Source organism: Pelodiscus sinensis, chromosome 1 (genome assembly GCF_049634645.1).
Source record: "Pelodiscus sinensis isolate JC-2024 chromosome 1, ASM4963464v1, whole genome shotgun sequence".
Lineage (NCBI taxonomy): Eukaryota > Metazoa > Chordata > Testudines > Trionychidae > Pelodiscus > Pelodiscus sinensis.
In genome coordinates, this window is record NC_134711.1 from 190,300,875 (window position 1) to 190,328,127 (window position 27,253).

Here is a 27,253-nt window from a genome sequence, read left to right on the forward strand (position 1 = left end):
GGGGGCGGCATTGTGCATGCGCCATGTGTCCGGGGCGCAAGAATGGCTCGGGCCGGCCCTGGTCACTAGGCGGGTGCACATAAATGCCCCAGCGTTGGGGACCACTGCTCTACACCTTCCCCCTCCTCAGTGAGAAAGGGTTCTGCACCCATGGGGCACCTGCCAATAAGATTCATGCAGTCAGCCAAAAGAGGTAGTCCAGAGAAACAGCACAGAAATGGCCAGACTACCATAGGATTTGATGTTCCCATTCCTATGTTCTGTGGGCTGGGAAGGCTACATTTCCTTCCTCTTCCAAAAAGGCATACAACCTTCGCTGGTGGGGAGACATATGTATACCATCTTTAACCTCATTCCTGAAAGCTGGGTTATCTTAGGACATGACAAATTTCTGGGTAAACAAATCAATACCTATTCTGTTAGCTTTCATCAACACATCAATGCAGTGCATTCAACCATTGGAAGCTGTGTGTCTTCTTTAGTATCATAGCATCCATGCTGCTGAAACACAACAGAAATACAGTCTTCCATATTTGGTATTGTGATGGGCCAGACTTCAGATTCTCCATCAAGTGTGATTCCGTGTTGCTTGTTCCAGCCGTGCTAAGTTTCTAGGTTGGCTTGAGTCACTGCAATGACAATCGGTGTGATTGTGATTCTATATTACTCATGCACAGAGAGCACATATTGTTAAAATCCTTTTGACAGTCCTTTGAAAAAGCTGCACTTCAAAGTCACTGTTTATAGCACATTATCAAGGGGGTGCAACTAACCGCCATGGCACCTCCTTGCCAATAGCAGTGGGAATTAGTTCTCAACAGTTCATAGGCCACCTCCCTTTGGCTGGTATCTCCCCATGTCCTTACTCCAGTTCTGGACTCGCATCACTTCCAGACCACGGTGTCCTCTTCAGGATACTGCCCTCCAGCAGTGCCCAATACAATTGTCCCTCATCCCCCTTCCAGGAGATTTATCAGCAGTCCCATGTCTCTTCACTCAGGGGTCCTCCCCTTCCTAGGAACCCCCAATTCCCCTATTCCCTACCACCTTGCCTCAGTGACCCACTGCCACTTATCATCTAGCCCCTTACCTCAGGGGCTAACTGCAGTCTGAAATGGCCACTCGTGACTGGAAAGGGGGTGTGGACCTGCTGCCTCTTCCTAGCCTGGCGGTTTCCTTACAGCCTTAATACACTCAGGCCTTGCCTCAGGCCCTGCAGCCTGGGAGTGGGGTCAGGCGGGAACTCCCTAGCATTGTCTACCTTTTCCCAGCACTGCTCTAGCTCAGGACAACTCCAGCTTCCCTGACAGCCAGGTCCCTCCTACTCCCCAGCTAGAGCAAGAATGCCTCTCTGCCCACCTCCCTCCCAAAGCCCTTATTTATACAGCCCCGAGCTCGGCCCTAATTGACAGTATCCACAGGGGCGGATATAGGGCAGGGCGAGCAGGACGGCCGCCCCGGACCCCGCGCTTCAAGGAGCCCCGCGCATGCACCATGGCAAAGGGGGCCCCGCGAAATTGGGCTGCCCTGGGCCCCGCAAAATGATCATCTGCCCCTGAGTATCCACCTCAGCTGTAGGCTTTGCTCTCAACACTTTCCCAGGCCTGGGTTTTACCCTTAAAGGGCCAGTGTGGAGCAGGTGCCCCGTCACACACATTAATACAATTTTTCATTATTTTTTTTGTGCAAAATACGAACATTGTGTAAGAAGGTTGAGATTGGATCAACTTCTCAGTCACTACAATGAAGTTCTGGACATCTTTTTAACATCTCAATTAGACGCAGAATTGAAAACCATGCAGCTTATAAATGTCAGAGTAGATGGAGAATGTAGTACATGCCTGCAGCTTCCACTGGGTGCTGCTGTCTCTATCTATTTCAGCCCACAGCAATTACAGCCAAGTGTTTTAGAAATGTAACAAGTGTGGGGAACTTGCTCCACATGAGTGAAATTCATCACAATGCCTAAGTACCACTTTGTCTCTCAAAATAGGTCCTAATCAGAGCTGCCTGGCTTTTCACTTCATGTGAAGAAAATTGTTTTGTGAGTGACATAGTTACCCCTGACAAAGCTTTACATTTACAATCCATGTTCCAAAAAAAGTTAATATGAGTAGGTGACCTTTTTAGCACTCATATGACAAATTTCCACCTCAGCTGGAAACAGGACAGCCTTAGTGGAGAGATGGTTTTAAAGGGCAAGGAAAAGGAACAACCTCTGCACTTTCTCATATGGTACCTCAATATGGAGGGAGGGGACACTGTGGATAGACTGCTTGGGGATGTTTGCACTGCTGTTGCCCATGTTATAACTATTATGGACAGAGAAGGCCAGACTTCACACTGACAGTATGTACAGTTGTTAAATGGCTTCATTACCACTTAATGGCTCTTTCACATGTTCAGTGTTATGCTAATAGGTCTGGCAGGATGGAAGATTTTTCACTTTTAAGTTACTAGATCCACTCCAGGGGGAAGACTCCCTAGGCAGAAACAGCCTGCAATGGGAGCATGCAAGGCCAAAAAAGGAATAGAAAAAGGGGAGAGGTTGAGCACTAAGACCTAGGAAAGGCGTTGCTTCCCCTTACCTTTTATACCCCCTGCCCATGAATGTCATTTTGAAAATACAAAATGTAGTCTCCAGGAATTCAAGGTCTCATCCAGTGAAGAAGAGGGATTCTGACCTACCTGGCTGACCCTACTGCTCTTAGGCTCCTGGGCTCTCTAGTCCAGGAGCATCTGTGGTTCTGTTGGACCACAGATGTTGCCGGACTAAAGAGTGCCAGATTTTTTAGGTATAACCTGTATAATCCTACATCTTGATTCTAGCAAGTGATTCAGCACTGCTAAAGGAATGGACAATATAACTAAATGCCCTACTCTTGTGTATTTTGTTCTGTGGTAAGAGTGTTATTAGAACAACACAGGACTGCCTATGTCTGGTTTTTCTTTTTTTTTTTTTGGCTCTCACTTACCTCATCTTCAGTAGTACCCTACTTTCAGAGGAGTAAATTAGGTTATTGTTTTTTATTTCATTACATGAAGACAATAAAAAGACTTTTTGTAACAAGGTGGACCAGGCCCTGAGTCCAAAAGGGGCCACTGGTAAGTCTTCTAGGAGGCTAGAGTGGCGACATAAGAAACTGGCCAATCGGGGGCCAGGGAGGCCTACAAAAAGAGCTGCAAACCTCAGCAGCAGTTCAATTGCAGTGGATCCCTGAAGGAGAGAGACCAGGGGTAACTAGCTAGCTGAGGGTATGTCTACACTACGCCCCTAGTTCGAACTAGGGGGGGGTAATGTAGTCATACGGAGTTGCAAATGAAGCCCGGGATTTGAATTTCCCGGGCTTCATTTGCATAAAGCCGGCCGGCGCCATTTTTAAATGCCGGCTAGGTCGGACCCCGTGATGCACGGCTACACGCAGCACGAGGTCCGACCTAGCCGGCATTTAAAAATGGCGCCGGCTGGCTTTATGCAAATGAAGCCTGGGAAATTCAAATCCCGGGCTTCATTTGCAACTCCATATGACTACATTACCCCCCCTAGTTCGAAGTAGGGGGGTAGTGTAGACATACCCTGTGAGAGTGGAAGTACAATGGACAGCTCCCAGTGGAGAGTTGCTGAGAGAAAAAGCCCTAAGGCAGGGATGGGAAACTTTTTGGGTCAGGGGCCACAGAAAGACATTCTCCACATCCCCCTTGCCCACCAGAGCGTAGGGTGGCCCAGCCTAGTAGATTTTGTGTGGTCCAGCATTGCGGTAGGGTAGTGTTGGCGGGGGGAGGGGAATGGGGATGAAGCACCAGCACAGGCCCCTAATGCTGTGGGGCGTAGGCTGAGCCTTGGGGGTCAAATCCAGGCAATCTGGGGGCTGCATCCGCCCCCCCCAGGCATGAGGCTACGCAGCCTGCCCTAGGATAAGGGCAAGGGAGTTGTCTGGAGGAGGAGGAGCACTGGAAGCACCATTCTAGATTAGAGTGGGGAGAATGAACTGAGAGAACAAACTGAACTGAGACACTTTACATGGGGCACTGGGATGGGCCTCTGTTAAGTGTGTATTTCGAAAGGGGTCGAAGTTCACTAAGAGTGACTTGGCTGGAAGGCCGAGTTGCCAAAGAGGCTTTCAGCATGGCACAGAGCGCAGGCAGTCAGATGGGGGGATGCGTATGTGAGGTGAGTGCCAGCCCTTTACACACCTCTAAAAAGGTGTCCTACAAACTGTTTGCAGAAAATTCCCCCAGATCTAGCAATATGTGCTGAGAGTCCCACAACAGCTAGGCTAAAAGAGGTTTCAGATCAGTCTTGGTTTAACCCCGCTGCAGCAGTGTATGCATTGTAACCTACAGCACTAAGCTAAGGCAAAGTTAGTATTTTTGTCTGGGACCTTTCACCCAGATAGCAAAGAGAACTTTCATATATTCAGGTTTTTTCTCCTGGATAAACATTGGTAAAATAGAGCAACTTCTTGTGGTATGAGGGCTTCCAAGAATACCCAAAAACTTAACAAGTTTAACAAATATAATACATTTTTCAAGAACAGAAACAACATAGGTGAGACCGATCTAGTATCATTAATATGTGCGTACATGTCATCAATATGTACAAACTTGTCTTATGTGTTCAGTCTTTGGACTAAGTGTACCCTAACAATTTGTGGGTGAGGAAGTTAAATTTGGGTATAGAAAGAGGGCCTGAACACCTAGGCATATAAATCAGGCTGCCTGGAGCTTTTAGCTAGCTTGGAGAGGGAGAAGTTAGGGAAAAGAAGAAAGAAAGAAGAGCAGGCAGAATTAAGATTAGTCTCTAAACTTTGTCTTTCTAATAGTCTCTTAGTTTAATCTAGATTTAAATCAGTCAGGTAAATAAATAAAGCTATCTTCAACAAGCTGTTAGCATTAGCTTCTGCACCTTCCATTGGAGAAGTGAGAAACCTGGACCTGAACTGTCATGGTATAACAGTGGCAAAGCCCGTCTGTGAAGGGCCACCGATGGCCCGCACGCCGGCCAGAGGGGGGTACAGTGAGCTGCGCAGGCTTACTGCCGGACTGAGCCGAGGCGGTGGGTGGCTGCCTGTAAGGGTGTGTCTAGACTACATGCCTCCGTCGACGGAGGCATGTAGATTAGACAGATCGGCAGAGGGAAATGAAGCTGCGATTAAAATAATCGCAGCTTCATTTAAATTTAAATGGCTGCCCCGCTCTGCCGATCAGCTGTTTGTCGGCAGATCGGGGCAGTCTGGACGCGCCGCGTCGACAAAGAAGCCTTTCTTGATCGGCACAGGTAAACCTGGTTTCACGAGGCATACCTGTGCCGATCAAGAAAGGCTTCTTTGTCGACGCGGCGCGTCCAGACTGCCCCGATCTGCCGACAAACAGCTGATCAGCAGAGCGGGGCAGCCATTTAAATTTAAATGAAGCCGCGATTATTTTAATCGCGGCTTCATTTCCCTCTGCTGATCTGTCTAATCTACATGCCTCCATCGACGGAGGCATGTAGTTTAGACGTACCCTAAGTGACGGAGGAAGGCCTCGCATCATGGAGTGGGTGGGGCCGCTGAACAGTGTCATGGCCAGCGGGCCGCTTCAAAAGCCCTGCTGGCATTGGAGACGGGGAACAGCTGGGCATCCTCGGAGGGAGAGCAGTGAGCCCCAGGTGAGGAACGTTGCCAGTGAGAGAGACTCCGGGAGAGGTGCCGGAGGACAGAGCGAGGACCCGGCACCTGGAACCATGGTAGGCACTGAGGAACTGGAGGCTACCACCCAGGGATCAGTGGAAGGGAAGGAAGCAGCCCAGGGCAGGGTCTTTGTGGTGTCCATGGGCTGACGTGTTTTGGGAGCACACCCTATCAGCCATGCAGGGAGGCATCGACCCTGCACTTAGGGCCCCTGGCTGGGACCTGGTGGAGAGGGAGGGCCCGGGTCTCCCCCCCTTCTCTGTAAAGAGCTGACCAGGAGGTATCTAAGGGGCAGTACGAGAGTCCCGGGGTAATAGTGGTGTGGAACCCTGTAAGGGACTGTCATAAAGGAGGCATGGGAGACAGTCGGCGGTTGGGCTCGCGAGGCCCTCATCCTGGACTCGGGCGGGGTGCTCGCGCCCTGGAGACTGCCACACCATCCTTCATTTCTTATTATCAGTTTATCAACATCAGGTTTAAATATATTAACTACCACTTATAGAAATAATACCACATGTATCTTTAGACTAATAATACTGCATTTGTAACCCTGATTTATTTTAGTACTCAAATTGCTATTTGATTTCTATTCCATATAGTTTAATAAAGTTTTAAACTATTTTGTCTTAGCGTGAACTTCCTGTCATGTCCCACCCCACCGAAGGCCATATTATATATATTCTGTGTAGCCTGATTCTGGGACAAGAACCTTATTATCTTCTGATCAGTTCAGTGGGTGAGCCCGCAACCCAACCTATCTAAATTAATAATATTTACCCTTCTTAAATCAGGCGACAGTATGCCTTGTCTCCTGTTGAAGTGGACGATGGGTGTGCTGACACTGCAGTTACAGTCTGCTCGACTTTGGGCCTCTCCATGATAAAGCACAATGGGCAGATTCAAAAGGATGGCCTTTGGATTCAGAGCAGTTAGGCTAATAGCCAGCATCAGTACAGCTGCCTGTGGGGTCAGGGCTATGCAGCTTCATTACCACAGTCAGAGAAGTGGGCTACTTCCTAGGCTGGGTGGTGGTGAGGGGGAGGTTAATTGGACCCAGTCCCTCCCTCTCTACCAGGTCCTTGCCATAGGTACCTTGTTGGGTCTTTGACTCCTGACAACTAACTGTGGGCATCTGGTCTTCAGTCTGGGCCTCAAACTTTCTGGTTCCTGTAGTCAGGGGCTAAAGCCTCCACTGAGTGTCCATCTTCTCCAACAATCAGCCGAGAATGAGCTGGGCGGCTCTCCGTTATACTAATGAAGCATTTGGAGCATACCCAGTCTGGTCTGAAGAGTGGGATTTCTGCTTCCCATTCCTGACTAGTAAGTGGGTATTTATACCTCATCATACCCCCCATTTGTGCCTCTATTTGTTATTCCATTGTTCAGACTCACTCTAATGACTTGTTCTCACTTGCATTATAATCTAGTATGTTCTATGCTGATATTAGTCATTAGGGGCTGACATATGTAGGTTGGGGATTTCTTAACTCAGTTACGTGAGAATGCAGCATGAACTGCTGCAGCTGAGAAAATATAGATAAAAAAATTGCAGGCCTCTTTTAAAAGTAATATGATGATTTTATTCCATTCACAAGTTGTCAAAATCTCATGCTGATGTCTTAGTTTTGAGGAAGAAATATTTCCCACTTCATCTTGCAGCTTACATTCAATGACCTTTCCAGGGCTTTTTCCCCAGGAATTGTTCCCTGCTATTTTCAAATGCACGTTGGGACAGACATTACAATGTTGAGGACTGATAGACTTTTAACTTCCACTCTGATAGCCACTAAAGAAGGGTTAAGATCTTATCCAATTCACTGTACTGGCTACAAACCTAATTGCTGGAGCAGGACTGAAATCCATTGTCTTCTTATACAGAAGTGAGAGTGCTGTCCACTTAGTCAAACTGATGCTGATAAGGAATCCGATCCTGCTTCCTTGTTTGCTTTCTCTTCTTGTCCTGGGATCTGCTGATAAGGCAGTACAGGATGGACCAGGGCAAAACCCAAATTCTCCCTTCCTTCAAAAAACACCACAGAAAAGAGGCCCTGGAGTGGTCTGGAAGGTGGAGGTTTGGGGATTCTGCCTTGCACTCAACCCATAGCACCTGTCTCCTATCTTGCGGGGCTGGACCTGGCTCCCCACTTTGGGTGTTGTGACCTGATGCACAGGTTTGGCTGCCCCTGGATCATGAGCCAGTAGTATTGCAATTTGGCATGCTGGGATGCAACACCTCTCAAGTGTGCACCAGGCCTCAATGTCACTCAGTGTGAGGGCCCTCTCATATGGACAGCCCAGAGCAAACTGCCTCTTTTTTCCTACTCTCCAGCGGCCTTGTTTATAAGAAGAGGGTAGGATAGCTAAAAATACTTGAAAAATAAAAGATAAATTGGCTGATTCTTGCATTACCACAATCCAATATGTTAGCTGAAGAACAAAGGGTGGAGAAAGAACATATATATGGCTGCGTCTAGACTGGCATGATTTTACGGAAATACTTTTAACGGAAAAGTTTTTCCGTTAAAAGTATTTCCGCAAAAGAGCATCTACATTGGCACTGATGCTTTTGCGCAAAAAGTGCTGTTGCGTAAAAGTATCCGCGACCGGTATAGACGCGCTTTTGCGCAAGAAAGCTCCGATGGCCATTTTAGCTATCGGGCTTTCTTGCGCAAAAAATTAAGGTGCCTGTTTACACTGGCCCTCTTGCGCAAGTATTCTTGCGCAAGAGGCCTTGTCCCTGAGTGGGAGCGGCAAAGTATTAGTGCAAGAAGCACTGAATTCTTACATTAGAACATCAGTGTTCTTGTGCAAATTCAAGCGGCCAGTGTAGACAGCTGGCAAGTTTTTGCGCAAAATATTGCCAGTCTAGACGCATCCATATTGTGTAGAGTATACATATGTCTCTGTCTCTGTCTCTGTCTCTCTAATTTACATAGTCCAACAATGACTTAAATTCTTCGAGATCTACTACAATTGATTACTGTCTGGAAAGGCTACTCTGGATGTAAGCAAGGGCTGGTGGGAAGAGATGGCATATTTTATTTTTATTTTATACTATTCTGAGATGTAATTCAGTGAGTGTTAAAAGAAGCTGGCTGAATTTGAAGCCTGTGGCTTATGATTGTTGTACAGCAATTATATTAATCAACTTCCTCCTCGGTAGCTATTACAGATGCCAAGGATTAGCTGGATTGGACTGGATGAAAGCAAGGTCAGAATAGTGTTGGGGACAGGAGAACAGGCACTGACTAACCCATTACAAAGGTACACATTCTCTTTTGGAAGTTTATTCTGTGGCTGTGTCTACACTGGCCGCCTATTACGAAATAGGGATGCTAATGTAGCACCTGGGAAAAGGCAAATGCGTGGGGGATTTAAATATCACCCGCGGCATTTGCATTTTCATGGCTGCCACTTTTTTCCGGCTTGGAGATAAGCCGGAGAAAAGCGTCCAGACTGGTGCGATCCTCCGGAATAAAGCCCTATTCCAGAGGATCTCTTATTCCTACTTGCAAGCCGGAAAAAAGCGGCGGCCATGAAAATGCAAATGCCGCGGGGGATATTTAAATCCCCCGCGCATTTGCCTTTTCCCAAGTGCTACATTAGCATGCCTATTTCGTAATAGCGGCCAGTGTAGACGTAGCCTGTATGTTTAGATGGCCAGAGATGGTTCAGATATCCAATCCTCAGTCAGCCACCAGATGGAACAACAGACATCCAATCACAGGAGCTTCTATGTGCTATACAAAACCTGGGAGTGTGGCATAAGACATACATGTTTAAATACTGCTTTTGTTTTGTAGAGGAAGCCTGTCATAATGGCTAATGGCCATGAAGCCATACAAGTCAACTTTGGACTGGCCCAACAAAGAATGTTGCAGGAAAGAACACAGAATAAAGATAAGAAAGAGGACAAGGTGGGTGGGAAGTGGTTTTTCATTCTGAGAGAGTTTTCAAGGTTTTGAATCTTTTCCCTGTCCCAATGGGAATGAAAAGTTGAAATAATAAAAACTGCTGCTAGCTAGTAATTTGAAATTGTTTTTGGATTGTTTATATAAAATGTTTCATTTTAATAATTTTGAAATTTTTTATTTCAATGATTTCAAACTCTTTTATTCAATGTAGAGTTTTAAAATAATTGACCTTTTTTCAAATTAACTAAAATTTCAAAACAGGTGATTTCAAATTGGAAACTGAAACTTTTCCTTGAGCAAATGTTGAATCAGGAGATTAATTGAAACTGACTCTTTCCCGTTAACTGTTTCATTTTTGATAAGTCAGCACATTCAGATAAAAAAATGTTTACTCAGCAAGTTCCTGGCAAGCTCTAGTTCTCAGCTCCTTGTAAGAGCAAAGTACAACAATTGTATTGGTTTGCTTATTCAGGTTCATAATGAGTATGTCTACACAATGGCACTATTTTGGGATTATGGCCATTATCCCGAAATAGTGTTCTGCACATCTGAACAGCAAGTCTGTTATTTCAAAATACATTCAAAATAGCAGGCTTGTTATTCTGACGTAAACTTCATTGCACGAGGATTAAGGGACTCGTTGGAATAGTGCTCTATTTCGAAAATTAGTGCTGTTTAGACAGTGCCAGATTTCAAAATGGGCTGACTCGAAATAAGCTTATATAGTTCAAATTGCATAGCTTATTTTGAGCTATGTGCTACTGTGTAGACGTACCCTATATGACCAGAGAAACTCAAGAGTAAGTAATGATGGTAAAATGTGTTTTTGGGAGACAGCTAACAGGCATGGGAGTAGGGATGGCTTAAGAACCTCTGTTACACATAATTGTTGGGTGCGAGAAGTTATCCTAATGTAAGTCTGGGGTTCAAAACTGCCTTTCTATTTCCTATTCGGTTTTCATTTCATATTTATTACCTGAAAGAAAAGTGGAGGAAAAACATTTTTCAAATGTTTTCATGTCGGGACTCATATAGGAAGCACACAGTGATACTTTAATTGTGATCATATTTTTTTGTTTGTCTTTCAGTAAGAATGAGGGTTTTTTTTATTCACCTTTGCTTTTCCATGCCTTTCCCCCTTTTTTTTCCAAACCATTTATTAAGAGCTGATTGTTGAGATTTAAGGGGAACTCAGTAGCTCACATGACTCAGACCTAAGTATTCTCTCAGCCTTGTCTCTGCACTGTTTTAGCATGTATTTTTCTCTTCCGAGTATTTTTCATTTAATACTTTTTTCTTTCCTCATTTTTTTTCTTTTTCCCTTGTTTTGCACAACCTTCTATGTCACACTCTTCCTTGTTCCCTACCATTGCATCTCTCCCTCCTGTCTTAAGCTTCTCCATTGCCCTTCCCCTTGTCTTCTTTCCCCCCTTCTGGCTCCCTTCACCAGCATGATGCTTTTTTCTCCTACCTGTGTTCTTTCCATCTTCTGTTCTGTAGGTCTCACACAGCAGCAAAACCTGGAAGCTGTTATTTCTTCTTCACCTGTTCTGTTCTTCCTGACTGATAGTACTCACCTGCCTTTGTAGGGTCATTTTTCTAATACTCTTCCATATCTTTTCTTCCTCCCCGCCTTGTGTTTTTAATCTCAGTCACGGCAGGGATTTGGAGACCACCTGTGGAGTTCATGGAGTTAACAAGGGAACGTGAAGGAACCCAGGGCACTTTGCTATTTTTAGGTAACATATGCTTTCACATTATGTAATCATCTTTTTCTGAGATATCCATCGGCTACAGTTCGGTTTTACATAATATCTCTCACATGTAAGTGATATACAAGAAGTTGAGTTAGATGCTGTTATATTGGTGGCTATGTGGGAAAATAAATCTTTAGGGTCTGATCCTCCACTCACTGCTCAGACAATACTCCTGTGGAAGTTAGCAGGAGTGTTGCCTGAGGAAAGACATCAAAATCCAACCATTCATTGTTTAAAGATATTGCTGGTACAAGATGTGGGTATGTTTGCCCTCGTTATGTCATGTAGCACTTGAATGACAGCATTCCTGGCACTCAAGATGACAGGGAATACAGGCGATGAGAAGAAAATACCTCACAAGTGTGCTGTTTTGACAAGGGAGGTCCTTCATTTTAAAGCTTGAATCTTCTGTTTTATCTTATCTGTGTTAATTTTGACTCATGCCAGCCCAGTTAGGTTGTCCCTGGGAACTCCTGGGCTACGTCTACACTGGCATGAATTTCCAAAAATGCTTTTAACGGAAAAGTTTTCCGTTAAAAGCATTTTCGGAAAAGCGTGTCTAGATTGGCAGGATGCTTTTCCGCAAAAGCACTTTTTGCGGAAAAGCGTCTGTGGCCAACCTAGACATGGTTTTCCGCAAAAAAGCCCTGATCGCCTTTTTCACGATCGGGGCTTTTTTGCGGAAAACAGTACTCTGCTGTCTACACTGGCCCTTTTGCGCAAAAGTCTTTCAGAAAAAGACTTTTGCCCAAATGGGAGCAGCATAGTTTTTCCGGAAAAGCACTGATGATTTTACATGAGATTGTCAGTGCTTTTCCGGAAATTCAAGCGGCCAGTGTAGACAGCTGACAAGTTTTTCCGGAAAAGCAGATTTTCTGGAAAAACTTGCCAGTCTAGACACAGCCCTGGAGTTACTACTGGGGACAAGCAGCTCTACATAGCTTCCAGTGTAAGACAGTTCCCTAAAAGGCACAGTCCAGCCCTTGCTTTGATAAATGAATGACAGATTGAATTGAAGCTGTGGCTAATATCAAAGATTACAGCACCATGAATTTATCTTTCTGGACTGATTATTTTCTTGTGTCCATCATTTTGAGGTTTTGTTCCATATTTAGATTCCAAAAAGTTGGGTGATCAGGGAAGGAATGGGCATTGGATAGATGGGTATTTCACATATCTCAAACTACCATCTGTCACACATCTCCTTCAGTAATATCTCTGCTCTATCCTTCCCATCTGTTTTACTTACTGGACACTGGCTTACTCAAGAAGGCCATCAGACTACCTAACTCCTAAACATATGCAGCAGAAATGGACACACAACACATTCTTCAAAGGGGCAGCCCATGAAAGATCATGATACCAGCTACATGTTAGTGCTATCAGACTATTTGTTGTTTTTTTAAGTTTACACAATACAATGTCTTTCAGATTTTGAAAGGAAGGAGGGAAGGCTATGTCAAAAAGCAAACATTTTAAGGGGATGTGAGGCATTTTGTCTACACAACCATTAAGTTCTGTCAACAATGATGCACCAAACCAAGCTAGCTAAAACCTTTTAACATAACCAGAACAGTGCTTGGCAGCTGGCTATGTACAGTAGAGAAGAATCAATTTTGATATTATTTTTCCAATATGGTTCAGGTTTATAGTTAACACTTTTGACACACAGTTGGTTGGCACTCCACAGTAGGCAAACATTTTCTTTTCAGTGTTTGGGGTACAAACAGATCCAGCATTATCTGTAAAACAGAATACAAGATTAAGTGCTGGAAGCTCAAATGTTCTAGTTACAGTTCTGCCACTGCCTGAGGTAAAAATTCACCTCTCCCTCTCAGCCGATGTCTAGACTGTAGAGCTTTTCCAGGATACTGGAGATATCCCGGAAAAGCTCTGTGGCGTCCAAGAAACGCATCCGCTTTTTTGGAACAGTTTCTGAAAAAGCAGATGTGTTCTTTCAGCATCCTTGTATTCCTCTCGGTGAGAGGAATAAGGGATGTTCCAAAACAGGAGTTTTTTCTGAAATTTGGCCATGTGTAGATGGGACAAATTTTGGAAAAGCCTCTTTTGGGGAAAAAAGCGGAAAAAGATAAGCAAATTGCGGTCTGCAATTTGCGTATCTTTTCCTAACTTTTCTCTGCAGTGTAGACATAGCCTCAGTTTCCCCATTGTTAAAAGAGGCAGGGGGCAGCAGTGAAAAGGTGTGATTTCCCAAAATCTAGCAAGCATGTATGTTGCCAGACAAAGAATGCATAAGATTGTTCCACTAACACAAGTCACTTTTTTCTTCTTCTTTAAGACTGAACATTGAATGTACCAAACACATAATCCACAGTTCTGGAGGTAAAAGTCAATTCTGATTACTAAATTTGCTGAAGGGGGTGTTTTATCCTTGCTCATAAATAAATAAACTGGTTAAGAAGGTAGCATTGCCTAGATTTCTTAAATGCTTAATGTTTACCTACTGCCCAAGAGTATCGCGAAGATTAATGTTCGTACAATACTATAGACGGGGTAAATAGTATGATAAGACTCTCTTTAGCAGGCTTTGGAGGGTACGTCTACACAGCAGGGCTAAAGTTGAATTAAGCTACACAACTTCAGCTGCGTCAATTGCATCGCTGAAGTCGAAATAACTTAATTCGGCTTTTGGCACTGTCTACACTACAGGAATTCAAAGGAAGAATACTCTTCCTCCGACTTCCCTTTCTCTTTGTGAAATGAGGGTTACAGGAGTTGGAGTAAGGAATCCTCCAGCTCACCATTATTTTGAAATAAAGTGTAGCGTAGTGTAGACATGCAGGCTACGTCTACACTGGCCCCTTTTCCGGAAGGGGCATGTAAATTTCACGAGTCGTCGTAGGGAAATCCGCGGGGGATTTAAATATCCCCCGCGGCATTTAAATAAAAATGTCCGCCGCTTTTTTCCGGCTTTTAAAAAAGCCGGAAAAGAGCGTCTAGACTGGCCCCGATCCTCCGGAAAAAGTGCCCTTTTCCGGAGGCTCTTATTCTTACTTCAAAGTAAGAATAAGAGCCTCCGGAAAAGGGCACTTTTTCCGGAGGATCGGGGCCAGTCTAGACGCTCTTTTCCGGCTTTTTTAAAAGCCGGAAAAAAGCGGCGGACATTTTTATTTAAATGCCGCGGGGGATATTTAAATCCCCCGCGGATTTCCCTACGACGACTCGTGAAATTTACATGCCCCTTCCGGAAAAGGGGCCAGTGTAGACGTAGCCGGCACTGTGTTATTTTGGAATAACACCAGTTACTCTGAAATAACGCTACTGTGTAGATGTACCCAAACAGTTTATGAACTTGGTTATCTAACGTTTTGTAGCCATTTGTGGCTGACACTCACTGACACTAATTCCATGCACATGGGTGCTGCCTTTTCAAAAGGGCGCCCCGTTACTGGTGGGGATTTCAGGGACTCACCTCTTTCCAGGGAAAAGAGCAATTGCACCCATCTAAGGATAGCAAAGCATTGTACAAGGGGGAGAACTGTCACTACCCCCTCTGTAAAGAGGGAAACTGTGACAAACAGAGCCTAATTTTTCAGATGCTCCCAATGGGAGTGCTGCAGCCTGCCAACCAGGCCCACAGAGATCCATTTAAAACCATGGCAACAAGATTGCCTGAGTTAGGAGAAGCCCCAATTCCTACTCTGCTACTCTAACCATTAGACACACGCTGCCTGACAGAGGGGATAAGGGCCAAGGTCCTGCTCGCTCCCCAGCAAGGGAAATGCAATCAAATGACATGGTTCTACTTCACCAAAACAGGAGACATTAGCTAACCCTGCCCCACACAGCACAGCTTGGCCACCTGCTGCTAGTTCCAGCACCATGTTATTATGTCAAATTCTCAGAAGCTGGACAACAGCATTTCTGTCCCTGAAGCGTCCATCTCTCCTTTGGGGTAGAGGGGCTGCCTCCAGCAGGGACAGTAATGCTGTTTTAACCTTGGGCCTTCTGGGGCTGCAGTTATCCGTGGGTAATGCTGAAACAGGATGGAACCACATCCTTCACTACCTACCGGTAGGGATAGCTTTGGTTAGAGCAGGGAGGAGGGGGTGCTAGGATGGCCAGGCCCTATTCCTAGCCCTGCCAGGGGAGTAGAGTTTAGCTAGAGCAAGGGGGGCTGGGAGCAAGACTCCTGGGTCCTAGTCCTAGCTCTGGCAGGGAAATGGGGACTGATGGTCAGAACAGAAACATCTGGATTCTCAAAAGCTCTTTTCAGCTTTGCCATTGACGTCTTTGGTGGCCTTGGGCAAGTCTCATAGCCCCAGTGGCTCAGCCTTCCCCACTCCGAGATGAAGACAATGATCCTACCCTGAATCCCAAGGCCTGAGCTAGCTCAGTGCTGCCTTAGAAACTGGCCTGAACTAAAAGCTGAGATTGTAACAACCCTCATTTGGCAGAAGCTCATTTCTAGCCACTGTGTGGGCTACTTTCTCTCCAAGGCACCAGGCCAAGACTTATGATTGGCCAGAGATCCTGGGTTCTCTCCCCCCCCCCCCCCCAGCAAAGAGGTGAGAACCAGTTAAACCTCACATGCTTCCAGTAGGGGGGCTTTGCATGTTGATAGTGTGGCATTCTAATGAGTCACTCCCACCTGTGTAACGAGTGCCCCAAGTCTCTGCCATACTGCCTGGGAAGCCAACAATGACACAAATACAATGTGTGCTTCAGCCCCCTCTTGCCTTGCAGGGAGACAAAGCTGGCTGCAGCGCTACTTGGGCAGAACCTGGCTCCACAATTCACCTCTTGTGTCGCACTAGTGTTTGTGTGATTTGGGTTCGGGGGGAACCCAGGCCTGTATACTCCTCATGGTCCCCCAAATAAACATGCTCTGGCTGGCAGAGAGAAGATGGAGTTGATTTCCCCTCTCTCTTCCCTCAGGAGCAAGGCAGGGGACAGTCCACATTTACAAAAAAACACCAAACCATAGAAATTCCTGCATATGGGCCTGAGCTATAAAAGGTTCCCCACCCCTGACATAAATAAGGGCATTTTAATATCCCTAATTAATACACTTTGGCTGTGTCTACATTGGTAAGATTTTGCACCAAAGTGGCTGCTTTTACGCAAAAACTTGCTGCCTGTCTACACTGGCCATGAGTTCTAGCGCAAGAACACTGACGTTCTAATGTATGAAATCAGGGCTTCTTGAGCAAGAGCTCTGATGCTCCCGCTCCGGAATAAGCCCTTTTGTGCAACTGTTCTTGAGCAAGAGGCCAGTGTAGACAGGCAACATGAATTTCTTGCGCAAGAAAGCCCCATGGTTAAAATGGCCATCAGAGCTTTCTTGCACAAGAGAGCATCTACACTGGCATGGATGTTCTTGCGCAAAAGCACATGCCAGTGTAGACGCTCTCTTCTGGAAGAGTTTTTGCACAAGAACACTTCCGCAAAAGAGTTCTTGTGCAAAATCAAGCCAGTGTAGACATAGCCTTTGCCCATAGCAGTGATGAGATCATAGAATCATAGAATACTAGGACTGGAAGGGACCTCGAGAGGTCATCAAGTCCAGACCGCTGCCCCCATGGCAGGACCAAATACTGTCTAGACCATCCCTGACAGACATTTATCTAACCTACTCTTAAATATCTCCAGAGATGGGGATTCCACAAGGAACTTTCTTTTCTTTGCTGACCAGCCACTGATTACCAAGTCCAGGCCAGAGAGGAGCAAAGAGCAGAGGGAAGTGGGAAGCTTCTTCTGTGCATCCCGCTAGCGCTGCCCCTAGAGGGTGCATGTTCCAGGATACCCCTAGAGGGTGCAATACTGTGGGGGGAGGAAATAGCGGGGGGAGGGGAGAGGGACTCCACCCCTTACACGCCAGTGCCCTGCCTTGCCCGCAGGCACCGCCGGAGCAGGCAGGGGGATGGGGAGGCGGAGAGGAGAGAGAGCAGAAGCTGCAAAGCATCTGCGCGGGGAGGAGGGGAGCAGCGCCCAGCCCGGCCACAGGCAGGAAAACAAGAGCACGTTTCCCTGCAAGAGGCCAGGCCCGCCCACTGCCCCTGCTCAGCCAATCCGGCGGGAGAGGGCGGCCCAGGCGCTGCCGGCCGGCGTGGGGCTGAGGGGCCGCGCAGCCAGGGTGAGCATCGCTGCGCGCTGCCTCCGCTGCGGCTGGAGCCTCCGAGCGCCCCCGCCCGTCCCGGCGCACATGGCCTGTCTGATGGCAGCGCTCTCGGTGGGCAGCGCCTTGGTAAGAAGCCCCCGGGCGCCTCCCCCCCGCATGGCCCCTGCCCGAGCGGGGCAGCCTGGCTCCCGCAGCGGGCGGCTCTTCTGCGGTGGGACCAGCTCCCCCTGGGCCGGATTGAGCGGCTCTTGTGCGCGTCTGAGCCGGCGAGGGGCTGGCACCGCTGGGGCGGGAGGCGGGAGGCGGCGGAGAGATCCCGTGTGTAGGGCAGCTCCCCGGCCCGGCCCTAGGCTGCAGAGCTTTTCTCCCACCGGCAGGGTCGGAGCTAGGGGTGAGCTTCCCAAACAGAGTCCCCTCCCCCCGGCAGCTGGCCCATATTTCAAAACAGGCGCTGGGAGGAAGCCTCCTCCCGGTACGCAGGCTGCCTGATTGCTGCTGGACAGCAGCGACTCCCTTAAGCAGCGCGGTCGGTGTGCCAGGATAATCCCCCGGCGGTGAGTTCCAGCGATTCGTCCCAGCGGGTGTTGGGGTCGAGGGCAGCGTGGCATGGCTCGGGGAGAGGGTGAGGATGGCCACGGGGCTTCTCCAAAAGTGGCCCAGCCCAGAAAAAAAATGGATCGATGGCTTTCACTGTGCAGTAAGCATTGCTGGGATGCCTTCCTTGTGTGCTACCAGCTCTATCACCGTTGTGTCTGTGCGCCGTGAGAGAAGGGGTTTGGGGGAGGACTGCTGGTTGGTTTATGGGGGTACAGCAGTGTGAGAGCTTGGCCATTGGTTTGTGCTTTTCTAAGCAACTGGAGTGGCTGGTTAACCTTGGCCTTGGTTTGTGTCAATAAGTCATGCAAGGAATTTAGCAGAAGTTCTGGGGATTGTTCTTGTGGCATAGTTATTGCCATTTCACAGGGTACAGGCTGGCTAGAATTAGGCAGGATGCACTGATTTTTCATTTATAGCATCCTGGATTTGAAATCAGGGACACACAGCAGGGTTTGACCGATAGTTACCTCTTGCCTTGAGCTCATGGGGGGGAAGGAGGAGGAGATTAGACAGTTTTCTGAGCATGCTCTGTCCTGCTCAACTGCATCCTATGATTTCAAAACAATTTTACTGAGAAACATACAAGCTCCAGTAGCACATTATGTAATGAGTTCTGTGTATGTCTGGTTGATTTTAACAAAAGGGAAATATTTAGAGAGAAGCTGGTAAAGAAGATAGAGACATTTTGCTGAATGGGCATGTGTTTATTGTTTTGCCTGTTGTGAAACAAAAGCAATTAAAAACCACGACACAGAAATTGGAAAATAAAATAGAAAACTGGTTGAAGGGTTAAACATACATTAGTTTAAAAGAGACTGTTATAAAAATACCATTATAAACATGACTTGCTTGTTTTTATCACCAGATATGCAAATATATTTGCATTGTTTAGTAACAGTCCTTTTGTTAACGAAAACAAAAATATAGATATAGGATTTGACTCTCTACCCACCGGCATTAACAAGATCAGGATCACTGTTTCTAGACAGGACAAATGCTTCCGTCTTTTACTTCACTATCCATTCCAATTTTGAAAATCCTCACTCAAAGGACTGGCCCTTCCTCACAACAAGATAGAAGTATAGAAATCTAGGACTGGAAGGGGCCTTGAAGTCAAGTCCAGCCTCCCTGCTCAGAGGCAGGACTAGGTAAACCTAGACTTGGGGTTCTCAAACTTCATTGCGCTGAGACTCTCTTCTGAGGTTGTGTAGTTGCTTTTGTCTGAAGGGAGGATCGAAACCTCCCTGCTCACTGTCTCAGGTGGGGATAGGGCCCAAAGTTGAGGTCCCAGGGCTGCTGCCCTGGGCAGGGGGGTCTATAACCTGAGTTCCGCCACTCAGAGTAGAAGCCCTTGGCTTCAGCCCCAGGCAGTGGAGTTTGGGCCCCAGGTCCCAGCTGGCCCACAACATTTTGGTACCTGAGGTACGGAGCTCAAATGATGCCCACATATGAGCCAGCAGCAGACACATTTTTCTACACTCTGGGTCCTAGTGGTGCCTCCTCCTCCACAGTCTGGCATCTGAGACGGCCGCCTCAGTTCACCTCATGGTAAAGGAGCCAACCCTAGAGCCCCCAGGAAAATGGGATCATGACCTAAGTTCTCTTTACGCTGTGTTGCCGCATGGCTGTCAAGTGCTGTGTACACGGGGAGAGGAGACCTTCCACTGTCCAAGCCCTGCCAGAGGTGCCATGGCTGGGGAGAGGCCCCCCTCCCCTGGCCTTGTCCAGCCCCACCAGAGCTACTGCAGCTGAGGAGAGATGCCTCTCACCTTGTCCTGAGCTGCTGAGGTGAAAGAGGGCCGGGGAGAAGCCAGCACCCCAAACCGTCAACCCTGGCCCCATCCCTGAGCCCGCATCCCCAACTGGAGCCTTCACCCCCCCCACACACCTAACTCTCTGTTGCAGCCCTGAGCCTCCTCTCACCCCAAATCCTCACCCCAGACTCCATCCAGAATTTTCACCCTTGCACCTCAACCCTCTGCCCCAGCTTCAAGCCCCCTCCTGCATCCTCAGCCCCTCACCCCAACCCTCAGTTTTTTGCCACACACCAAACCTCTCTGCCTCGCCCTGTCACACATCACCTCCATATTGGTGTACATAACAAAATTAATTCTGCACATGGATGTAAAAAGGAAGAGGGAACACTGATTGCAACTCACTTTGGGTTCCCAACACACGATTTGTGAACCGCTGATCTAGATCATCCCTGAGAGGAGTTTGTCCAACCTGTTTGTAAAACCTCCCACAAAGGGGTTTCCACAACCTCCTTTGAAACCTGTTCTAATATTTGACTACCCTAATAGTTAGAAAGTTTCTCTTAGTATCTGGCCTAAATTTCCCTTGCTGCAGCTTAAGACCATTACTTCTTGCCCTAGCTTCAGTGAATATGGGGAATAATTGATGACTATCTCCTTTAAAATAGACCTTAACATATTAGAAGACTGTTTTAAGAGCGTCCCTCCCCCGTCTTTTCTCAAGATTAAACAATTGTGCCCAGTTTTTTAAACTTTTCATTATAGGTCACTCAGTTTAACATAGTTTTGCATTATCCTGTTCATATTATATATCTCTATTGTCCAACTGTTTAAGAAATCTAGTAGGCATTAGGAATGTTACGTTTTGTTTTATCAACTAATTGACTAGTTGATGGATATTCCATCGATTAGTCGATAAGTGCGGGAGCTGCTGTGGGGTTAGCTCCTGAAACCAGGAGCTAACCCTGCTGCGGCTCTACCTTTTAAATGTATTAAGAGCCTGCTGGCTCTTAATACATTTAAAAGGCTGATGCACAGCATGGGGGACCCTATGCAAGCCAGGACAGCTGATTCCCAGCACATGCTGGGTCCCCCTTGCTACACTTCTGATTTTTAAATGTATTAAGAGCTGATAGGCTCTTAATACATTTAAAAAGCAGAGGTGCAGCATCTGGGACTGGGTGCGAGCTGGGAGTCAGTTGATTTCCAGCTTGCACTTGGTTCTTGCTATCACCCTGCCTCCCCTACCTCCTGTGGAGATGGTGCTGGGAGGGATCTGCTTTTAAGCCAGCTCCCCCCCAGCACTAGCTCCTGCTCCTCCTTTGCTGCCTCTGATAGAGGCAGCGGGGGAGGGGGGGGGGGAGTGACTAGTCGATTACCGATAAGCTTTTGCTTATTGGATATTCGACTAGTTGCTTACATCCCTAGTAGGCATTGTTAGATTCCTCTTCAGTTTCATTTATGAACATGAGTAAAACACCTCCAGGAAATTTGGTAATCAGAGTTGACTTTCACCTCCAGAATTGTGGATCATGTGTTTGGTACATTCAATGTTCAGTCTTACAGAAGTAAAAATAATGACTCGTGTTAGTGGAACAATCTTATGCAAGCTTTGGATGGCAGCATATATGCTTGCTAGATTTTGGGAAACTGCCCATTTTTACTGTTGCCCCCTGCTTCTTTCTTATACACCTGCCTAGACAGACACAGGCAGGACTCAAATCACTGAATTGTTCCCTTTCACCTTTCCATATGAGAGCTCTGAATTAATATATTTTTGAGAATTCTTGGAACAAAAGAATAAGTTTGATGAAATTTGTTGCCAATAAAAAGTTCTCCTATTTCTTATTCCTATTTTCTAGAATGTTAGCAGTTCTTCTGCTATGGCTGAGCCAAAGTCAGTGTGTGTTTCAGTGGATGAAGTGGTCTCAAGTGGCACAGATAACCAAGATGCTCGGTTGCTGAATGGGCACTTAAAAAAGGTGGACAATACGCTAACAGAAGCCCATCGTTTCTCCTACCTACCCCGGAGACCAGCTGTGAACATTGAGTTTAAGGAACTGTCATATTCTGTCCAGGAAGGACCATGGTGGAGGAAGAAGGGTAAGGAAAATGAATATTTTTAGCAGCAATATCTAGAGAAATGATCTTTATGTTGTCATGAAGACTGTGGTGGTAAATGGAGAGAATGTGCTGTATACAGTGAAACAAAAGCAATGACTGGGGTCCATCAAAGTACATTCTGTGTCTGTTTTTTCTAGTGCTTTCTCTCTGCCACTTAGTGCGGTGAGTCTTGGTGTTTTCTCTGGTGCAAAGTCTGTAGAAGTATGCAAATAAATTGCTCATTCTGTCTTGCATATACAGTAATGTGTTTAACAAAGAGTGAAGTGACTACTTGGCTTGGCCTTAAACATGTGAGAGTAGGAGGTAGGGATGAGCACAAGGAGCCTTTCTCACCATCATCCCAAGGGACAAACATAACAGCAGTCCCTGGTTTTGAGCGAGCTCAGGCAGTGCTCCTTACTAGTAACTTTGGGGGCTCAGATCACCTCTGAACGTGCAAAGGACCTTTCTCACCTCCAGGCAGGCAGATTCTCTTGGGAGCATGAGCTATGCCATTCCATTAGACCAGTTATCACCAACCAGTAGATTGGGATCTACCGATAGATCTTGCTGTCTCTGATAGGTGGTCGCTGGATACCTGACTGGTTTGGCCAGGCTGGCCTCTCCTCCCACTGTCACGTTGCTCCTGCCCTCTGCCTTGGAGCTCACCCCTCCCCCGGGGAGCCTCCTGCTTGCTGTGCAGGATGTGAGAGGGAGAAGGGGAGGGGGCACTGATGTCAGGGTGTCCCTCTTCCCCCCCCCCCCACTTCTGTATCCCATCTTCACACACAGAGAGAAGGGGATGGAGGGAGCTTGGCAATGCAAATCTGTCACTCACACACTGTCCGTCACTCTCCTCTCCCGACTCAAGACATACGTGGGTTGTTACTGCTTTTACTGCTTGCAAAGTGGGTTATGTTTGGTTTTTGACTGGTCTGTGCATTTCATAATTTTTATTTCTCTCTTACGCTCACATTTAATTCTTTTAGTGAATTCTAAAATGCCTAACCCGTAGTGGCTGAAGTAATTATCCCCGTGGTAATTGCTGCTACTGGAAGTGGCTGGCATCTCCCTGCAGCCCCTGAGAGGCAGAGCAGGCGGTCTTCACATGCTGTCCTTGCCTGCAGACACCACTTCTGCAGCTCCCATTGATCAATAATGGGGAACTGTGGCCTGTAGAAGCTGTGGGCTCAGTGCCTGTAGATGCGGGACAGCACATGGTGCCATGGAGCCATTGCTGGACATGCGAGCTGCTCTCAGGGGTGGTGCAGAGCCAGGGCAGGAATAAGCCGGCCTTAACCCCACTGCTCCACCGCCTGGAAGCCGTCTTAGTTAAACAGTGCTCAGCCAGAGCCTGCTTCCCGAACCCCTGTCCCAGCCCTGAATCTCCTCCTGCACCCAAACTCCTGCCCCAGATTTGAGTTCCCCAAGACCCAAACTCCTTCCCAGAGCTTGCATCTGGAAACCCCTCTGGGACCCCAGTCCCCCACCCTGAGCTAAGCCTGGAGCTCCTCCCACACTCCAAACTCCTACCCCCAAGACCACAGCGTGCTCCCCAACTCCCTACCCCAGCCTGGTGAAGGTGAGCAAGGATGAGAGGAGCCCAAAGGGGATGGAGTGAGCAGGCTAAGGCCTCGGAGAACAGGTGGAAGAGGCATGGGGACTCAAAGAAGGAGCGGAAGGAAGTGGGGCAAAGGTATTTGGGTTTGAGGTAGATCTTACATTGCACTTAAATTGAAAAAGGGACCATGTGGTTAAAAAGGTTGGAGACCCCTGCATTAGATGCTGCAGTATATGTGTTCCCTTGTGTACTGAGGGTGGGCTTGTGTACAGTGTGAGCTGAGGGTGGGTTTGTACCTTCTGAAACATGGTTCCTCCCAGAGTTTCTCATGGGCTGGCACAGTTCAGAATTGCTGTCTGCTCAAGCCAGTGAGTAAATGGCACAGTCCGAGCCTAACAAACCAGTTCATTTAGCTGAGGGCGTTTGGCTGAAACATTAGAAATAAATAAAGACTATGATTAAAATTCATTCTAGCTAAACTATTAACACTGGGTGATCCCCTGGCGTTTATTGTTCAGATAACAGAGAATTAATGCTTGGAGAGTTTCACATTTAATTTAGATCTCACGGTCCAAGTAAATACAGTATTACAAGGCTGCCAAATCTGCTTGGCTTACAATCTCATGTGTTTTTATCCTACGTATGGGTCAAAAGAAAAGGCATGTTTATGCAGCTAACAGGGTATAATGGCAAATGGTTAGCTTTTGAACTCTTTCTGAGGTGTGAATGTTTCAGCTGTAGAGTAGGCACATGAAGTTGAGGGCAGACTATATTTCTTAAGTAATGTTTAAAAATCTAGCCCATAATGTATAGATTGTCCATGTCTGTCGGCTGTTTTATCATTCTTTTTAGAGCCTAAAATGTATAGGGAGGAGATACCACCAACTACATGGGTGTTATTTGACAGGGCCAAATTCTGAGAGATGCTGAGTAGCTCTTATTGGCTTAAGTGGTATGCTCAGTATCTCTCAGAATTTGGCTGAGGTACTGTTAGATAAATTGTAAACAAAGTGTTGGTCCTGCCCAATGTGTAGCTAATGGGCCCTGATCCTGCAAAAGAATGTGCCCACGAGGAGTGCCAGTGCAGTCAAATAATGACTGTTACTGTAGTCTTTGGGAGACCATGTGGCTATAAGGACCTGCCTGCATGGATGCTTCTGCTAGATCAGGGTCCGTGTTTGTAAGCCTGTAGACCAAGTGGTATATCTCATTAACATGAGATAGTACAACAACAATCTCCCACCAAAGTAGTTGTGGTGTTAAATATGGCGCTGAAATATCCCAGAATACATTCATATATGCTGCAGCTACAGCAGCTGCTTATTTTATCTGCTATATCCCATTATCATTCCCTCACTTCAAGTCCTTTAGTTCAAGCCAAGAAACATGAGCTCAAAGACAGGTGTATTCCCCTTTCTGCCTAACAAATTATGCTCAACAAACAGATTGTGGGTTAGTTGTTCAGAACACTTCAAAAGCGATGAGTAAAATATAGAGTAAAATCCTCGCTACAGTGCAGTTAATGGCAAAACTCCAATTACATTTGGTGGGGATAGGATTTCACTCTTAGTTCTTTACATTATGCCGTACCTATTCAAAGCAATTCTACCTATTTGGTAACGAGTCGTTACAGAGCTATTGTGAGGTAGGTAATAGTCTCATCTCCATGTTGCGTAGGCAGAAAAACTGTCATCATGGCTCTGATTCTCCTTCGACTTGCACATTGTTGGTCTTTTGCACTAATGGGGGTAAAATGCTGCCAAATCAGAATGGTAACACTTTCCAAAAACGTTGTGTTCTCTTTGTAAACGGCTGCACAAGATGCAAGGCAAAGGAGAATGAAGTCCACTGCATTTTGTTGTAACGTTCTGTTTTCTTCATATGGTTAGTGATCTCTTTGAAGGGACAAGGACTTAAAATATTCCCCATAACAGACACTTCTGGAATGAAGTATACTGAAGACAAGATATTGAACTCCTCAAGGAGAGCTCTCTTTAAGGAGAGTACTTAGATGAAGTCATTACATTTTCACAAGCAATTGTTTCCTGTAGAGTAAATTGATATAATTGCATGCTTTGGTAGGATATTTCTATTAATTGGAAATAACAAATGTGCTGTGTTGAGTCATGCCAGAGACAAAAATTAGGGAATTTTTTAATGACACTTCTTGCCCTCAATTTCATTTTACCTGTCTTTGTGTATCCATTGCTTTAAACGTCCCTCTTATAATAGTTTTATACAAAGTGTTGTCAGATAAACAGAATTCCCAGGCACTCTCATGCCAGCCTGGCGAATAGACCAAGTTTTAATAATCTAGAAATGACTGTGATGAAGAAATACTATATATCCCCCTGATCCTTCAAACACCTATGCCTGTGAGTAGCTCCAGCCGCACTGTACATATGAATAGTTACTCGTGCTTATATGTTTGCAGGAGTGGGTTTCTAATGTGTCTCAACCTGCATTTTTTTTTTTAAAAAGAATTACTTCCCCATCCCTGCCCACTCACCAGAGAAGGTGTCTTTAAAAGCTATTTGGTAACACTGTCCAGCAAGGTTTGATGTTTCAAATTTTGTTTTGTTTCTCACTGGAATTAAAACAGGATCTTTCAAAGGTTTTCACAGAATGGAATTTAGTGAAAATGTCCATTTTCAGATCTAAATCCTGAGGTTTTTTGCCCCCCCCCCCCCCCCCCCCCCCGGTAAAAAATGAACAGAGAATCCTGGTTCAATAAACCTTCCGGATGAAAACTTTGACAAAACAGATACTTACTCATGAAACATTTTGGCTTTGACAAAATGGCTATTTTCAATTAAGTTTCATTTATAGTAAATCTCCGTTCCAAACACCTTGGGAATGGGGGTTATTTGTAACTCTGAAATGTTTGTAACTCTGTAATTATGGTTGTTCTTTCAAAAGTTTACAACCAAACATTAACTTAATACAGCTTTGAAACTGTATTCTGCTGAAGAAAAATGCTGCTTTCCTTTTGTTGTAGTAATTTATATTTAACACTGCACTGTATTTTTTTGGTTTCTGCTGTTGCTTGATTTTGTATGTCCAATTCCAAATGAGGTTTGTGGTTGACTAGTCAGTTCATAACTCTAATGTTATAACTCAAAGGTTCTACTATAGCTGATAATGTTCCAACCACCCCATTTATTTAGTCTTTAACAGCAATGTTTACTGCAGGGCAGCATATTTCATAGAGATTAAAAGGATGCTGTATACTTGAATCCTCTTAAAAAAAAAAAAACCAAAAAAACCCCCCAATTTTTCTAATTGAGTCCTGATATTTACTTTTAAAAATGCCTGAAATTTAAAAAATGCCTGAAATTTAAAAGTGTTTGTCTGTTCCCTTTCTGACATTTATGAACCTCTTTTGGGTAAACCAGCAGTATTCTTACCAAACATGCTCAGGCTTTTCCCTGTGGCTCTTTCTTTTCTGAGCACTTGCTTCTTGGCCATTCATTTTCATTTCTGCAGCTGCTGTTACTGGTATGCATCTGTTGCTGGCCTTGGGAAAGGGCAGTGAATGACAGTGATGTTATCGCCTTGGGGTATGAGAAAGAGGTCTAAGCTCTCTGTGCAGGACAGCTACAAGGGACCATTTCCTATTCCCCAGTTCTGATGTTGGGCTTCTACTTGCTTCTTCCCTAACACATATATCTTAGAGCAGCCTCAGAATTGCTCTAAAGCGGGGATGGTGAACCTAAGGCCCAAGGGCCAGATGCGGCCCCTGGCTTGCCTGGATCAGACTCCTTAGGCTTAGGGCCTTCCCCAGCATTGGGGAATGCATTGGGGAATGCTCCA

At 46.1% G+C, this 27,253-nt stretch overlaps 1 protein-coding gene across 3 annotated transcripts in view; it reads left to right on the forward strand.

Annotated features, from left to right (window-relative positions):
• The first annotated feature begins 17,322 nt into the window (after positions 1 to 17,322).
• ABCG1 (ATP binding cassette subfamily G member 1) overlaps positions 17,323 to 27,253 on the forward strand; it is an 88,777-nt gene continuing 78,846 nt past the window's right edge. Inside the window, exons 1-2 of one of the 3 annotated variants that reach the window (XM_075912224.1) lie at positions 17,323 to 17,440; positions 21,639 to 21,879. In XM_075912224.1, the coding sequence (XP_075768339.1) occupies positions 21,660 to 21,879 (220 nt within the window). In that variant the 5' untranslated portion in view covers positions 17,323 to 17,440; positions 21,639 to 21,659. Of the gene's footprint in view, positions 17,552 to 17,728; positions 17,980 to 21,638; positions 21,880 to 27,253 lie in introns of those variants that run through there. The other 2 variants (XM_006126120.3, XM_006126121.4) reach the window with 2 other exon arrangements.